Source organism: Chlorocebus sabaeus, chromosome 8 (assembly GCF_047675955.1).
Source record: "Chlorocebus sabaeus isolate Y175 chromosome 8, mChlSab1.0.hap1, whole genome shotgun sequence".
Taxonomy (NCBI): Eukaryota; Metazoa; Chordata; class Mammalia; order Primates; family Cercopithecidae; genus Chlorocebus; species Chlorocebus sabaeus.
Genome location: NC_132911.1, coordinates 4,168,707 through 4,185,649, shown reverse-complemented (window position 1 = coordinate 4,185,649; position 16,943 = coordinate 4,168,707). Strand labels below are relative to the sequence as shown.

General features: G+C 38.6%; 1 protein-coding gene across 2 annotated transcripts in view; it reads left to right on the top strand.

The window, feature by feature from the left end:
* Nucleotides 1-16,943, top strand: part of CSMD1 (CUB and Sushi multiple domains 1) — a 1,948,922-nt gene that overhangs the window by 1,634,054 nt on the left and 297,925 nt on the right. For both annotated transcript variants that reach the window (XM_073017922.1, XM_007961594.3), the window contains exon 27: nt 15,613-15,804. In XM_073017922.1, coding sequence (XP_072874023.1) covers nt 15,613-15,804 — 192 coding nt within the window. The remainder of the gene's footprint in view (nt 1-15,612; nt 15,805-16,943) is intronic.

The window sequence follows — 16,943 nt, the reverse complement described above, 5'->3', positions numbered from 1 at the left end:
TGTTGATTGGTATGTCCCAAGTGCCTAGAACTGACATGCAGTAGGCACTTAGAAGTTTTTGTTTGTTTGTTTGTTTTGAGATGGAGTTTTGCTCTTATAGCCCAAGCTGGAGTGCAATGGCACCATCTTGGCTCACTGCAAACTCTGCCTCCCAGGTTGAAGCAATTCTCCTGCCTCAGCTTCCTGAGTAGCTGGGATTACAGGCATGCACCACCAAACCCAGCAAATTTTTATATTTTTAGCAGAAACGGGGTTTCACCATGTTCGCCAGGCTAGTCTCAAACTCCTGACCTCAAGTGATCTACCCACCTTGGCCTCCCAAAGTGCTGGGATTACAGGCATGAGCCACCATGCCTGGCCCTCAGAAGTATTTTTGAATGAAGGAATAAATGAATGAATGATAATGAAAATTCTCCTAAAAATATTTTATTTTCTCTTATCAATTTACTGAGTTTTAGATAATGTAACATTTTGCTAGTTGACATTCTATTTTTGCATTTGTAAACGTTTTTGGACAAGAGTTGAAAAATCTCCTCCTAACATAGCTACCTTGGAAAGGAAAAATTAAAATAAGAATCCTGTGACTCAGAATGTTCGTACAAGAAAAGATGCCTTTGGTTAAATAACATACACAAGGTGTCCCTTTTCTGAGTTAGGAATTTAAACATGCAGACATCTAAGGCGGATTCTTTGGGTGTTGACAGGTGTATGGGTGGCTGCAGGATCCAGTTCTGCAAGTGTAGGTGTTCTTGCAAGACACATATGTTGGAGGTGGGATTCAGAGTCGAAAGCAAGAAAGAGCCAGTGTTGTTGGTTCATTTGCCAGTAGACATAAAGCAAAAGGGGCAAGATTATAGCTTTTTTAGTGGGTGCAATAAATCCTAAAGGAGATATCTTTTATATGTCTACAAATATGGTAGCTAGAACTGGAAGCAGCAATAAAAAGTTAGGAGAGGGGGACAATGAACTTATTTTGGGATGGCTGCAACATATACCATTGGGGCACAATATCTGCCTATTGCCGTTGCTCCAACAGTTGTGGTTTTCTTTTCTTTACTTTTCTTTTCTTTTCTTTTCGTTTCTTTTCTTTTCTTTTTTTTTGAGACGGAATCTTTCTCTGTGGAGCCATCTCCGCTCACTGCAACCTCTGCCTCCCAGGTTCAAGCAATTCTCCTGCCTCAGCCTCCTGAGTAGTTGGGATTACAGGTGCCGCCACCACGCCCAGCTAATTTTTGTATTTTTAGTAGAGACGAGGTTTCACCATGTTGGCCAGGATGGTCTGGAACTCCTGACCTCAGGTGATCTGTCTGCCTCGGCCTCCCAAAGTCCTGGGATTGTAAGTGTGAGCCACTGCGCCCGAACCAGTCGTGGTTTCTATAAAAATGTGTACTTGGTCACATGGAGCCTGCTTTATAACATGCTACCTTTTATAATGACCTACATTTTTGATGTACTATTCATTAGTTTTTAACCTGACATGCAAAATATAATAATTTTGTACTTGACATTTATTCCGTGTCTATAATTTAGTTGACTCTGCAATAGCATTTTCGATCCACTTCTAAACATTTCATAGAAATACAGTGCCATTAGCCATTTACAAAATAAGCATCACTAAATTGCAAACAGAGTTTTCTGTAATGAAGTCTAGATATGGAAATTGATTAGATTAAAAAAAAAAAAAACAGAAATAAACACCACGTTCTCTTCTTGCTTCTTGGAGCTCATTGTAAATGTCTATTATTTCTATTTCAATCAAAGTTTACCTTACATGTTTGAAGTTAATACATCAATGCTTTAATTACATGTTTACATTATCTCATATATGCGTATGTGTGTATGTGTGTATTTATACGATTGTAAACTTATTTTCTTGAGACTTGATTATTTGAGTTACTTTTTTTTTTTTTTTTAAATCTCACAGGCCAGGTGCCATGGCTCGTGCCTGTAATCCCAGCACTTTGGGAGGCCAAGATGGGTGGATCACCCGAGGTCAAGAGTTCAAGGCCAGCCTGGCCAACATGGTGAAACCCCATCACTACTAAAAATACAAAAAATAACCGGGCATGGTAGTGGGTGCCTGTAGACACAGCTACTCAGGAGGCTGAGGCGTGAGAATCGCTTGAACCCGGGAGGTGGAGGTTGCAGTGAGCTGAGATCACGCCACTGCACTCCACACTAGGCAACAGAGCGAGTCTCTGTCTCGACAACAACAACAATAAATAAAAGGAACTCACAGTTCGTCTTTATTCTTCATATTCTTTGTTACATCATGATAAAGCTTATAATAGTTGCTATTTATTTAATGCCTATTAGGGGCCAGTTCTTGGGCCAAAGCCACTTCATTCGACAAAGAGTTTTTGAGAACTCACTGTACGCTGTTCACTGTGATGTTGCTTGGTTTGCCAACGAGCAGGACAGTTACAGCGTCTGAGCTCAGCAAGTGCACCTTCCAGAGAAGGTAAAAGCAGACCAAGGTGGAGTGCCAGGGAACAATTTCTCTGACTAGACAAGGACAGGGAGCCTCTAAAAAGCATTTATCCTAGAGCTGCAGGAATCAAGGAACACAATCTTGAAAATATGGTATTTTAGCTAAGATTAATAGAATAAGTAGAATTTAGCCAAGTGAACAAGAGAAGAGGGTAAAAGTGTCCCTAGCAATGGACACATGTTTGCAAAAGACCCAGAGATGGGAGAGAATGTGTTAGTCAAGGCTGTTTGGCAGTAAATAATAGAAATTTACCAAAATTATCTTAAGAAAGAAAAATCAAGTATTGCTGACATGAGTAAAAAGAGTGAAGGAGCCTGAACCCGGGAGGCAGAGCTTGCAGGGAGCTGAGATCGTGCCACTGCACTCCAGCCTGGGCGACAGAGCGAGACTCCAACTCAATAAATAAATAAATAAATAAAGAAGAGTAGAAGAGTGAGGGAATTGCTGCAGGCATACCTGGCAGAGGGGCTTCAATAATGTCACTGAATTTTCCCTGTTGTCTGTCTCACACTTCCAGCCATTTCCCTTATTCTTCCTAAACTCCAGTTTTAAAGGACTTCACAGGTGGGAAAATTATGTCATTTTTATTCAAATTGGGATATTTTAAGAGTAAACACGGATGCTGTTCATTATTATGCTGAGACAACAGGTGCAAGCCAGTACTATCCTGGATAAGGTTGAACAGGTCATCACCCTGATTACAAGTTAATATTTCATTCTTCCTATCACAGTAAAGGTTTTAATGAAAATCTTCTCCTGTTTTCATACTTCATTCTTTAATTTCTGTTTGTCACACTCCTACATCTCACTATTTTGCCCAGGCTGGTCTCAAGCTCCTGGCCTCAAGTCATCCTCCTGCCTCGAGCTCCCAAAGCACTGGGATTACAGACAGGAGCCACCATGCACAGCCAGTGCTGTTCATGCTTGAGTGTTGTATCTGCGGTTTGATGATGTTGATGTAGAAAGTAAACAGTTGGCGACCTGCAGATTTTGGGAGGTGGTTGTAATGGGGTTGAGAATTCCTAAGTCGTCAGCACATGCTTTCCTTCTGGAATTATGAAAATGCATGCGTTCCATGGAGATCCTGGGTCCCCCTTGCGAGTTTTTGACCTTGCCTAATTTTGTACAGTAGATTGGAGGTGTCATTGTGATTCTTAGTGAATCGATGTGTAAGTTGGTTTTTTGTTGTTGTAGTAGTTTTTGTTTTTTTAGTGTAAGATTTCATTCTGTGTCTGCGCATGTTAATCTCAAGTCGTGGGAGATGTGGTTTAAATGTTTTCCACTGTTCTATTTTAGAACTGGGAGAGGGGGCCTTGCCTGCTGACCCAGGCTCAGAGGCCCCCTCTGGCTGATCTTCTCCCCACGGGGAAGGGGGAATGTCCTGGGCCATTCTCTGGGTATTCAAGACCCTGGAATCCTGGCCCAGATGGACCTGAGCTTGCCTCTTAGGGTTGGATGGACCTTTTCCTTGGGCCTCTCCTCGTGAGGGCAGACAGCTTGGCTGGTATTTGAAATGGTTTGTCAGAGATGCAAGGAGCATGGAACCTTCAGCAGAGGGGTCCCATTGTCATGGGCTCACTCCTAGAGGTTCAGGAGCAAGCAGGTGGGGTGGGCGGCAGGGGCAGGAGGAGTCTGCATCCAGGTGGCCAAATTTCAGATATGCCCTCCAGGGAGCCTGAGGACTACAAACCATAGCTACCACCCACATTGCTGTGAATGTACATTCGTCAAGGAAGGCATGAGGACTTTTACATATCAAATCGCGTGGTCTGTGAGCCCCCCCTTCTGCTCCTGCCCTGCATCCCACAAACATTTAGGGGCATGTGAGACATCACACCCACCTCACCCAGGTAGCTTCTCATGGTATTTGTGCTGTTTTGAGGTTCCTTCTGCCCTTAGATATTCACTTACACCAATACAAAAATGAATACATGGTTCACTCACATCCACAAAGGTAATAACTCTTGCCTTGTAACATAATTCACTTACAATTGAACAATGAGAACACTGGGACACAGGAAGGGGAACATCACGCGCCCACACACCGGGGCCTGTCATGGGGCGGGGGGAGGGGGAGGGGGAGGGATAGCATTAGGAGATATACCTAAAGTAAATGACGAGTTAATGGGTGCAGCATGCCAACATGGCACATGTATACATATGTAACAAGCCTGCATGTTGGGCACATGTACCCTAGAACATAAAGTATTAAAAAAAAGTTCTATAAACAAGAAATTGTAAGCTTTCTAAAACACTATTTTTAAAGCAAAAAAAGAAAGAATTGGAACTCTAATTCCACAAATTTTTAGTCAACCTCTAAAGTGGCGCCATGAAAGACAGAGCTCTGAGTGTGTCAGGGAAACAGAAATCCATGTAAATATTGATGATTAAGAAAATAAAGAGACCGGGCGTGGTGACTCACACCTGTAATCCCAGCACTTTGGGAGGCTGAGGTGGGCAAGATCACCTGAGGTCAGGAGTTCGAGGCCAGCATGGCCAACGTGGCAAAACCCTGTCTCTATTAAAAATTCAAAAATTAGCCGGGCATGGCAGCACATGCCTGTAATCCCAGCTACTCAGGAGGCTGAGGCAGGAGAATCACTTGAACCCGGGAGGTGGAGGTTGCAGTGAGCCAAGACTGAATCACTGCACACCAGCCTGGGTGATAGAGTGAGACTCTGTCACAAAAATAAATAAATAAATTAATTAATTAATTAATTGATTGATTAAAAAAGAGAATGGGAGTGAACAGAGAATAGAAGAGTTTAATATGTGAGAGTGTGACTGAGGAACTGGCTTCCTGGGGGAGAAGCTGGCATTTGAGGGTGACCCAAATAAGGAATTTTGCAAAGACCAGATAAATTAGCATTTCAGGGAACCGTGTAGCCAGTGAGAAGTCCCCGTGTGAGGAATGAGATTATGGATTCCAAGGAAGAATGAGGGGCTGGTGTGGGTGTGGCTCAGTGCATGTGGGTCAGGCAGGGCCCTGATCCCACAGGACCACCAGATCCAGGTGTGGAGCTAGAGTGACAGGAACCCACTGAAAGGTTTTTAAATAAAGAAGTGATGTGAACCGATGTACCTTCTTAGCTGATCGTCCTAGATTTAGAGAATGGATTGCACTGGGGGTAGACAAGAAGGGAGTTCAGGCAAGTGCGTTGGGGGAAATAAATAATTAAAACCAAAACTTCTCCCTACCCAGAAAAACCTCTCCACGAAAGTAAAAGAGAAAAAAATAGAAACACTGTTATTGTTGAATAAGCTTTCAATCAGAATGCGATTCCTGTCACCGGCATTCTGCTAAGAAATTGCAAAGAAAGAAAGAAATCTCACCCTTTCATTATCAAGCAGATAAAACTCATTACAGACTTGTTCTTCAAGGTAAACAGTAACTAGTCCTCTAGCAAGAGGGCTTAACAGTACTCTTGGTCAACACGTAGTTCATCCTAGATCCACCCAGAAATTGGGGTGATCATCTGTGGTAGCTGTGGTTTTATATAAAGAAAAAATAAACTGTGTGCATCCTTATGAAAGGAGGTAGTTTTGCAGCTTGGAGTCAGGTGCCCGCAGAAGAGTTAGGCTCCTGTCCTTTTGTGGAAGGAGTAGGCTGGGCATTACCTTCCTTGATGATGCATTTCAAAGAGATGGCCTCAGGTCCTAAGGAAAGACTTTCCTCGGTCTTAAAGCTGCCAGGAGGCTTATTTAGCTTTCGTAAATATCCACATCCATTTCAAAGGAACTGAGAAAGTACCTTTGAAGTTGAAGGTTTTCTAAAGAAAATGCTCTAAGAAAGGGAGGGGGAGAAGTCTGGTCCTTTATCTGCTGCAGGGAGAATTCAGTCTTTCACTTTTGTTTTGCAAATGCCCTTACGCTCCTAGTGACTGGGACCCAGGTACCAGAAGGAACTGGAGGCGCTTCTCAGGGTGACAAGATGTGCCCTGGAGTGAATGTTTGCCGTGGACAGGGAGGACTCAAGGACAACTACTAAAGTTTTGATTTGAGCAACTTGGAAGGCGGGGGTGCCATTTACAGAGATGGAAAAATAGTAAATATGAACTCAATTAATGGGGCAGAAATCAATTAATGAAATTCATGATCTGCTTTACAAACTCACAATGCTAACACGTCCACTTTCCTCCATAGTTGACCTTCTAAAACACCCTCCTGCCCTTTCGAGCACCAAATTCAGAATCTCCCTCTTGAGGAATCCCAGTTCTCCTTGGAAATAGCCAAGAAATAACTTCGGGATCACATGCTCCGAAAGGGAATCAGTTTTACTTCTCAGCACCCTTGGGGTAGGGGACTGGGCTGAGAGTCAGGTCCTGAAAATCTGTGGCTGCTTGCCGCCAAGTAGTGTCCCTGCTGAAGACGGGTCCTGCACCCATCTGTGACTATGATGCTTGGAGGGTGTGCAGGAACTGGATTTCCACTTATTACTTTATATCCCTCCCATTCAACCCTTGTTTCCCAAATAGCATTCAATCCTCCATTCCCCCTCCAGGGTCCTAAAGGGCCCAGATTCTCAGCCACATTCAGGGCTGAATCAAAGCTGCCCCCAAATGTTTCAGCCCTGGCTGTCCTGCCTCGAGTTCACCCTGTGTCTATCATTTCCCCTTTGAAGAGCTGATGTCTGCAGCAACCTAGGTTAGAGGCGACCCAGATGTATTTCCAGTGTAAAATCAGGTGCACTTGACTGGGACCTTATTCCCTTCTTCCTCAAAAGACTGCTTATGCAAACTAACCCTGCTCCACCTGGCCATTAAAAAGGGATGGTCTCTGTTAAGCAAAAGCGGATTGCTCCCCAGGGTAATGGGGGAGAACACGCCCTACGTTTGCATAACTAAGAGGACCTGGGGAGTGACAGCCTGATTCCTAATTTGCATCAGCCTGACTCCAGTGCACAGAAGCAAGGAGCTTCACAGGCTATTGACCCTCCAAATTAAAGGAATAGAAAGAATAAAACGTGTTTCACCAGCCCGGCAATAGCATCACTGCCTAGCGAGTAGCCAATTCTACTTTATAAACCTGATTTCGAACCCAATAGCTTTCCTTCATGTGTTGAACAACAGAGGTTCTATGTAATGCACAGGTTGTGATCTGAGTATTAGATGCGACTACTTCTGTATATTGGTGTTGCTTTATGTATTTCTCTACAGATATGAGAAGCATTTTATCTATGGAGGTACGCAGGGATGTTTTAAATGATACGGGTACACTAAGCAAACGTACTTCTATGAACTTATACCTCAGTCAACAAATACAGTTTTACATGATGTTTAAAAAACATGTAAGTAGGAGTTTATGCATTTAATAGAATGTGGTCTCAACTTCGTTTTAGCAAAATAGGAAAATAACACAACTTTGCATATACATATAAATATAATTAATATTCATAATAAATAAATATAATTTTTATGTATAAATGATAATAATAAATATAATTATATATAAATGATAAATATTATATAAATAAATATTTATAATTTTTACAAATTGTTACATTTAGTATATTAATATTATATATTATAAAATAAATGTATAAAATATATATCATAAAATATACAAAATAGATATTTATATTATAAATATAATATTTATAATATAATTATAAAAATTATATTTATAATATAATTATAAAAATTATATTTATAATATAATTATAAAAATTATATTATAAATATAATTATAAAAATTATATTTATAAATATAATTATAAAAATTATATTTATAAATATAATTATAAAAATTATATTTATAAATATAATTATAAAAATTATATTTATAAATATAATTATAAAAATTATATTTATATTATAAACATGATTATAAAAATTATTATATTTATATTCAAAATTGTGCTATTTATATTACATATAAATATATTTTATAATATTTAATATAAATATTATATATTTTTATTTATATGCAAAGTTGTGTTTTTTGGGTTTTTGTTTTGAGATGGAGTCTTACCCTGTTGCCCAGGCTAGAGTACAATGGTGCCATCTCAGCTCACTGCAACCTCCACCTCCTGGGTTCAAGCAGTTCTCCTGCCTTAGCTTCTCGAGTAGCTGGGATTACAGGCACGCACCACCATGCCCAGCTAAGTTTTTGTACCTTTAGTAGAGAGGGGGTTTCACCATGTTGGCCAGGATGGTCTTGAACTCCTGACCTTGTGATTCACTCGCCTTGGCCTCCCAAAGTGCTGGGATTACAGGTGTGAGCCACCACACCCAGCCTACAAAGTTGTGAGTTATATATATATCTTATCTAGGTGCAAAGAGATTGACGTTATTGTAGTGTCCGGTTCTGCAGTGCAGTAGCCGCATGCTGTCAATCCTGCTGTTGGAAACAGAGTCAGACCCACTGCTGTTTTGTGAAGGGCAGCACAGGTTCTGTGTTGCTCAAGCTGACTGGGATGGTTCTGGACGCAGCCTCACAGGTGGCAGAGATGTCCCCTCAGAGGCCAATGGGCCTGCGGAAAGTGCCTCTGTGACTTGAGATTTTCCAGGGAATGCCTGTGGGAAACTGAGAAACAGGACACTCCTCATCTCAAGAACAGGTGCTGCCTTTTCCTACGGTCATTGAGGGATAAGACTGAAACACCTGAAAATGTTGTTTTCTTTTTTATGGCAAGAAACTAGAAACCTTCAGAGTCACAGACAAATCCAATTTGCAGAAAAGATATGTAAGAGAAAAATGAGTAAAGTGTATGATGTGGCACATAAAAGCATACAGCCACGGAAGAGGAATGACAACGTGCTCTGCCAATCGCTTTGTGATGAGCCTGAAGTGGAAAAGCAGTTTCTGCCCCTAATGGAGTGTCCTTGGGTGGGGGCTTCTGTATTAGTCTAGAATAAGCTTTCTTGCTTTTACCAGAAAACATCTTTCCATCATTCATAACTAGAGGAAAATACAATGAAATTTGTTTAAAAGACCCAACTGATGTATTTTGCACTACATTGCTTAAAATTGTTCTCTTTCTCCTTCCTCAGGCCTTCTTATTGGATTTTTAGTCCAATCTGGCTAACTCTAGGAACTTTTAATCTTTGTTTCATAATTCTAAATACAAAGTGTGAGGGTTGGGGGTTTGCTTACATTTAAGTAAGCCTTAGTAGTTTATTTATGGCAATTTTAAATAACCTTTGAAAATATACAAGCAGATATATACATGAGCTCTAAGTGCATATATAACTATTTTATTAAAACTTACATTTTCATATAACTGGCATAAACTTTAGCTAATTATGTAGATGCATAGTTAGGATAATTAGAATAATGTTGTAGATGCAGTATTTCTGTTTATTAGACAACATGAACTTCACAAGTTTAAAACTTTTAACTGCATGCTGCATTATTATTGTTATACGTATTCCAAATAAAAATGGGGTTGAGAACTACGAAAGGTACTTTCAAAAATGAACAGAATATTATGCCATTAAAGGACATGTAACCACTAGTGCAAGCCAGTGTTTCCACTGATACTCTGTGGACTTCTATTTGGAAGGATTTTAAGAGATTTTCTAGGAAAACTGTGCTCTATGATGACAATGTGGGATACGCTGGATTAAACAATGATTTTTAAAAGCTTTTTTTTTACTGTAGTACAGCTCTGAACCTTTAATCCCTAATGTGCAATGGAAATCTCTAAGGGGAAACTGGGGTGTACAGTATTTGCCAATCTTATTTGACCAGATCCTATTAACTCCCAGAAAAGTGTTCAACAGAGCACTTATTTTTTGAAAGGCTGATATATCTGTTAAAATTCTTATTTATGTATAAAACCTGTGCACCTTTGTGTAAAACTTTCTTAGTAGTGGGTATTATATATATTTTCTTTTGATAAATATTAAATAAAAATTTAATTTTTTATTAAATAAGGACATCTTGGTTTTAAAAATTATAATGAAACTGTCATCCCTGATGTCCTTGGCATCAGGGGACTTTTGTTTTTAAATTCTTGTACTGTTATGTAACATTCATTTCATTATATAAATGTTGTTATATTTACAATGGCTATCACTCTATGACAATTATTTTAATACTATACACTTATTGTTAATTTTTTAACCTATATAAACTGTGACAGAAATTATCACTTGGAAATGAATACTTAATTATACATGTGACCACTTGCTTGAGGAAAGGAAGAATTTTCCTTTGAAGATGGGAAATTCAGTCAGATGAACAAGATTGTACATATACAGTAGAATTTGCTTATGATTATTTTCTGAAACCCAGAGAAATCTCAGCAACAGTTGATCATAGATTCTATAGGAACATCACTCAAAGAGTAAATTCCAGAATTCATGTAAAATGCTGGTTCAGGAAAGGTACCACTTTGGTACCAAGACAGTGGCCAATTGCTTTGTGATTCTGGTGATTGTATTCTCTGATTAGTGTTCTATGTTAGAAAAATGTGTGGCTTATGGATGAGACCTTCATGACTTTCTAGCTGTAAGTGTTGCGTCTTCACATCTATCCTGCCTTCCTCTGCTCTCCCAGGCTTCTCTTGGAGTCATAGGCTTGGATTTCCCTGTGTTCCAGTCTTTGCAGCTGATGGGAGGAAAGTGGGAAAGTACAGAAATGGCCTTCAGGTGACTCTGATTGTCATTCCCTCTCTCTTTCCATTGAAAACCCCACTCTGAAACCCAAGCACTCTCTCTTGATCTCCACTGAGAATGCTGTTTTCAAGTGAGATTCCCCTGTTCAAAACATGAGTAACGATAATGATATTGATAATGACGTGAAGAATGATGTGTCAGAAATCATGGCCAGTGTTATGAAATAAGTGTGATTGAGGGGCTTCCGTTTGCAGTATTACAGTAAGGACTCTGAAAACTTATATGCTGAAAATATAGTACAAGTGCTGGTTACAATTGGTTTTGGATTTTCAAATTGTGTCATTGAACCTGCAAGAAAATAAGGACTCCTGGATGACATGAAATGAAGAAATGGAGAGAGATTGTGAAACTTGGAAGCCAGCTCTGCCCTGATTGACTCTGCTGATTCCCTGTGATGTGGAGCTTCCACTCTGAGAGTCCCTTGGCTCAGGGAATAGAAAGCAAATCTAAGTCTTTCTGATGTTGAAAATATAATAGGAGACCCTCAGGTATAGCTGGAAGACCGAAGGGTGTTCTACTCGCAGTGTTGGGAGAATAGACAGACACAGATGTTGACAGAGACATAGTCGCATGCAACTCACAACAGCCAGAGGGTTTCACACTAGTCTGTAGGTAAATTTCTACCATCTTTGGGGTCCAAAATACCTCAAGCTGATAACTTATTTTTGAAAAGAGGAAGTTTTCTGTTGTTCCAGGCAGATCCTGTAATCTAATGTGAATCTCCTCTGGATGGGTGTACCTTCAAACCTGAATACAAAGAATTACCATAAGTAAAGTTCCCCAGAACAGAAGTGCATATATGAAAACTTATAAACAGCTTAGTTTACATGAGAAATTGGAATTCTTATCAGATTCAGACTGTAATAATGAAAAAAAACAGAATAAAAATATGAGTAGGAAACCAAATACTACATGAACAGCCAAGTAAATGTGAAAATAATCCCAGCCATCACATATCCTTACTAAACGTAATTTGCAAAAAAACAAACAAAACAAAACGAACAGATCATTTTAGTGTATTAGTCTGTTTTCTGCTGCTTATAACAGACTCTCTGAAACTGGGTAATTTATAAAGAAAATAAATATACTTCTCACAAATATGCCGGCTGAGAAATCCAAGGTCGAGGGGCCACATCTGGCCCTCTTGCTAGTGGGGATTCTGGAGTCCTGATGTGTGCAGGCATCGCCTGGTGAGGGGCTGAGCATGCCAGCTCAGGTCACTCTTCCTATAAAGTCACCAGTTCCCCTCCTGTGATAGCCCATTAATCCATTAATTTACAAATGATTAATACAATCACCTCTTAAAGGCCTCACCTCCCAATATGACCATATTGATTACACTTCAACATAAGTTTTTGAGGGGACAAATAGTCAAACCATAGTATTTATGAAGTAGAAAAATTAGGCCAAGTAAAAGCTCTGAGATGAAAAAAATGAAAAGAAAAAATAAGCAAACAAATTGGTGAATATGTATGAAAATTTAAACAATCATCAGTCAACTATGTAAAACAATATTTAATTTATGAGGTTTATAAAAACAGATGGATAATGACTATGTCTAATTTAAGATTTTTAAAAAAATAAGCAAAATACCTAGCAATTCATGTAATTAGGGAGAGAATAATAAATATTATAGAAGAAGGTAAGACTATTGCAACTAAATACATACTAAAATTTCTAGAAAGTCTGAAAAAAAAAGCATGAGAAAAAGTTAATTAATATGAAAGCAAGCAAAAAGGTAGAGCACATGGGGGTGCACATAGAAAACACAAGCTAAGATGGTCGAGAGAAATCCAAATAGAGAAGAAACTTCAGGGACTATGAGTAGACTAAACTACCCAATTAAAAAACAAATTCTGAGATTGAATTTAAAGAACAGTCTAACTGCATGCTGTTTGGAAGTGAAAATCTAAAACATAGGAGTCCAAGTCATTTGAAAGAGCAAGTGTGTACCAGCAGGATGTACAATAATTTTCATAGCAGCATTTTATATAAGGGCAAAAAGAAAAATGACTCAAAGATCCATCAAGAGGAGGATGGAAAAATCATGATACATTCATGCAATGGAAAACTATACAGCAATGAAAATGAGTAGACCAGAGCATCATGCCTAAACATAGATGACTTCCAAAAACATAATACAAGCAATAAAAGGAGAGAGAGAGATACAGAACTTGCAACATGTAATTCCAGTTATGCATTTGAGAGAGAGAGAGAGTCACAGAACTTGCATCATATAATTCCAGTTAAGCATTTGATTTCAGGAAACTGATATATGTGGCTAAAACTGGAATGCATACATTTATGGTAACTATGAAGAAAAGCAAGGGAATGATAAACATAAAATTCAGAAAGTGACTTCCCCTGAAGTGGAGGAAGAAGGTGACCTGGGGAAGGGTATATTCTGTTCATTGATCACATTGATGTATTGGTAAATATTCTGTTTCTTAGAGTTGGTAGAACAGATGTTCATGTCATGGTTCTTATTGTGTTATAGATATGCATGTATACATTTCAATGTAATAAAAATCAATTTGAGAGAAATAGAAAGTGGTGAAGATAGCTTCTGGCCTTAATTAGCTTGGAGAATAGTAAGCAGAAAGACAAGTTAGCAAGTTTTTACACTTCATCTTCACAGCAGACTTAATAACTTACATACTAGCCTAATTTTTACTGATTTGTTAGCTGATGATAAGTGTGCTTAAGTGATCATTAAGTACTAATTAGGTACTAATTAAGTCCTGATGGGATTTGAAGCAGGCCTGACCAACCATAGGATCCTTGATATCTGTATTATATGACACTATTGGATAGAGCTTTGATCTTTTAATCTGTACCGTTTAACATTTTCTCTTGTTCTGAATTATTTGTTCATTGCCTCCCCTATTAGGTTAAAAATGTCTGAATAGCACAGAAAGTGACGGGAAGGCATTTTCTTCCGTAGGGTACAAGGAACACTTCTCGGTGGCACTTTTTTTTTTTTTTTTTTTATACCACAGGTAACCCATCTCCCCGACCTCAAACCTTACTTTCCCCTCAGTGGCATTCTTCCCGCTTTCGGATACCACTGGCAGGTCCAAAATGCACCCTGGGTTCGTCTGAAAAGCACATGCACAGCACAGAGCAGGTCTTATTCTTTTCTATATATCGTCTAACTTTTTTTTTAAATGGATTTTATTGTTCCATTTATCTATCCATATGTAGACATATGAATATGAAGACACACAAACACACACAAATGCTTCAGAATTTACAAAACAAAAAGCAAAGCCTACTCATTACTTTAAGGCTTCAAATATTAAAATGGATAGTGGGATGGTATGTATATAGAATAATACACTAATCTCTCTCTCTTTTTTTTTTTTTTTTTGCTCTTTCATAAATTTGTGTTGAAAACACTGAAGCCCTTTGCAGAGAGAAAGTCAGCTTTTAATCGTCATCTCCTATGCGCTGGAGTGGAAGAAAGAGCTCATTATTCTAATTGAAAGTAAAAACGAAAAAAAAATCTAAGCTTTGGATTTTTCAGGAGTATCTTTCTAATTTTCAGTACAACACATAATACACAGCAGTTATAGAAACTGGAGAAAACAACTCCTATTTCTTGAGGCTGCTGCATTTTAGTGTGATGGGGGGAACTCTGGTGAAAGCTCTGGGCTTGAGGGATTCTTTCCTGATTGGGTGCAGGCAGAGTTGATGGCTGCCTATGGGATGTGATTTTAGGCTTATCGTTTGCAATGCACTTTACACGTGATTACCAGAGACTGACATGACAAGGCTCCAGTGGCCCCTGAAAGCACATGCACCAGCCTGCTTTGCAGATTCTGGCCTCTACTCAACAGATTTGAGATTCTTTATATATATGCAAAAAGACGGAATATTATTTTCAGAACTTTTGTTAACATTAGGGTAGTGATATAATATATTGTCCAACTTGGAATTTTTTGGGTGAGTGACAGGGGGTTATTAATAATTTTGCCAAGCTAATGGCACCTATGGGATCCTGGGTTAAACTCACTGGTCATCTCCTCTGGACCTTCTACCCTTGGCATCTCAACCAAGATTATTGGATCACCTTTGAAGGCACAGGCCTTAAGGAAATTCTTCCTATTTTGTTTTCCTTGAGGTTGGTGTACTTTAACTAGTTTATGTAACTTGCAGTATGGGGTTTCATTAAAATATTGCTAAAGAGAAAATCAGTCTGTGTATATGTATTTATTCTCAGGATAATGTAATTTTTATTTTAAAAATAACCTTGATATGTTTCATCATTGGTTGCATTTTCAGTAGAATTTTGCTAGAATTTATTCAATGTAAGCACAATGAAGATGTATGTCATTGAATGTATCTCTGGGAAAAGAAACTCTTTTTGTATGTTCATGTGTAGACAAATGACTTATTATGCCGATGAAGAGTGCTTCAACCCACAAGAACAACCACACCTACAGGAATGTGGAAACCATGTTTTCCAGCCTGTGACCTGGCCTTCTCTTCTGTTTGCAGCGTCAATTGCAGCCACCTGCAACGATCCAGGTATGCCTCAAAATGGCACCCGCTATGGAGACAGCAGAGAGGCTGGAGACACCATCACATTCCAGTGTGACCCTGGCTATCAGCTCCAAGGACAAGCCAAAATCACCTGTGTGCAGCTGAATAACCGGTTCTTTTGGCAACCAGACCCTCCTACATGCATAGGTATCAGCCAACAGAACTTAGAAATTTTATATTCAGGAATGGATGCATGTTGTCATTTAAATTATTCCATAAATGTATTATTCCTTCAGAAATATTTCTCAAGAGTTTCTTTCATGTTCGCTGGCTCTCTGAGACTCCTGAAATGTTATTGTAAACCTTTAAACTTTATTTAATTAGGTGGGATAAAGGAAGTCATCCCCTTAATGTACAGTAATTGACATTTACCATACATTTCCTACCCTTAACAAATGTTATATAAACATGGATCAATCAAATTACTGTAATTTAAAATTCTAGGCGGCTCAAAATTTATAACCCTACCATTGCTATTCTGATTTTTAATATAGAAACATGCCCTGAAGCAAAACCTACTCACTAAAAGTACTTTCTCTTTTTAGATGCTTTTCCCCTGTAATATGAGTACATTTAAAATAGAATTCTGAAAACTAGAAATTATACTGTTTGTATTAAAATGAAGATAAAAGGAGGTTTGTTTCTGCAATTTATTAACGTTTTATAGTCTGTCCTTATTAAAAGGATAACAAATGATTTTGCAGACTTTGGCTTGAATAGCCACCTGAGACAATTTATCACAAATATGGTTTTAGGCTAATATATATTTTATGTAAAATAGTAATTTCAGGTAGATGGTCTCTTCATTCAATAAAATATTTTACCATGAAATTCCTACTTGGAGTATATCATATTAAGTTTGAAAAGAAACTCTACTGAACTTTATTATTTTAAGGAACTATCACAGTTTAATTAGTACTTCTTTATAATCTGTCTGAAAAATGTAAAATTTAATTGATGTGTGAAGAGAGAAAGTGATCATGAAACAGGTAAACCATTTTGCAGAGGATGACCTTGGGGGGGATTTGTGGTTTGAAATGGTTCTTATTGTTGTGTATAGAGTGGTGGTAAAATTCTCAGTGGTCTTGGGGAGATATGATACAGCATTCTTGCTTATGACAAACCACTTATCCCAGTTGTGAAGACACATGAAGTTGGATAGCTGTGCTTGTTAGCATTCTCAGCCTTGTCGGGGAGCAATCTATGTTTGTTTAATGTTTGATGCTGCATTTACTTTTCATAAGGTCTGTGAACACAGTCACGCATTTTTACTCACGCTGAGTCAT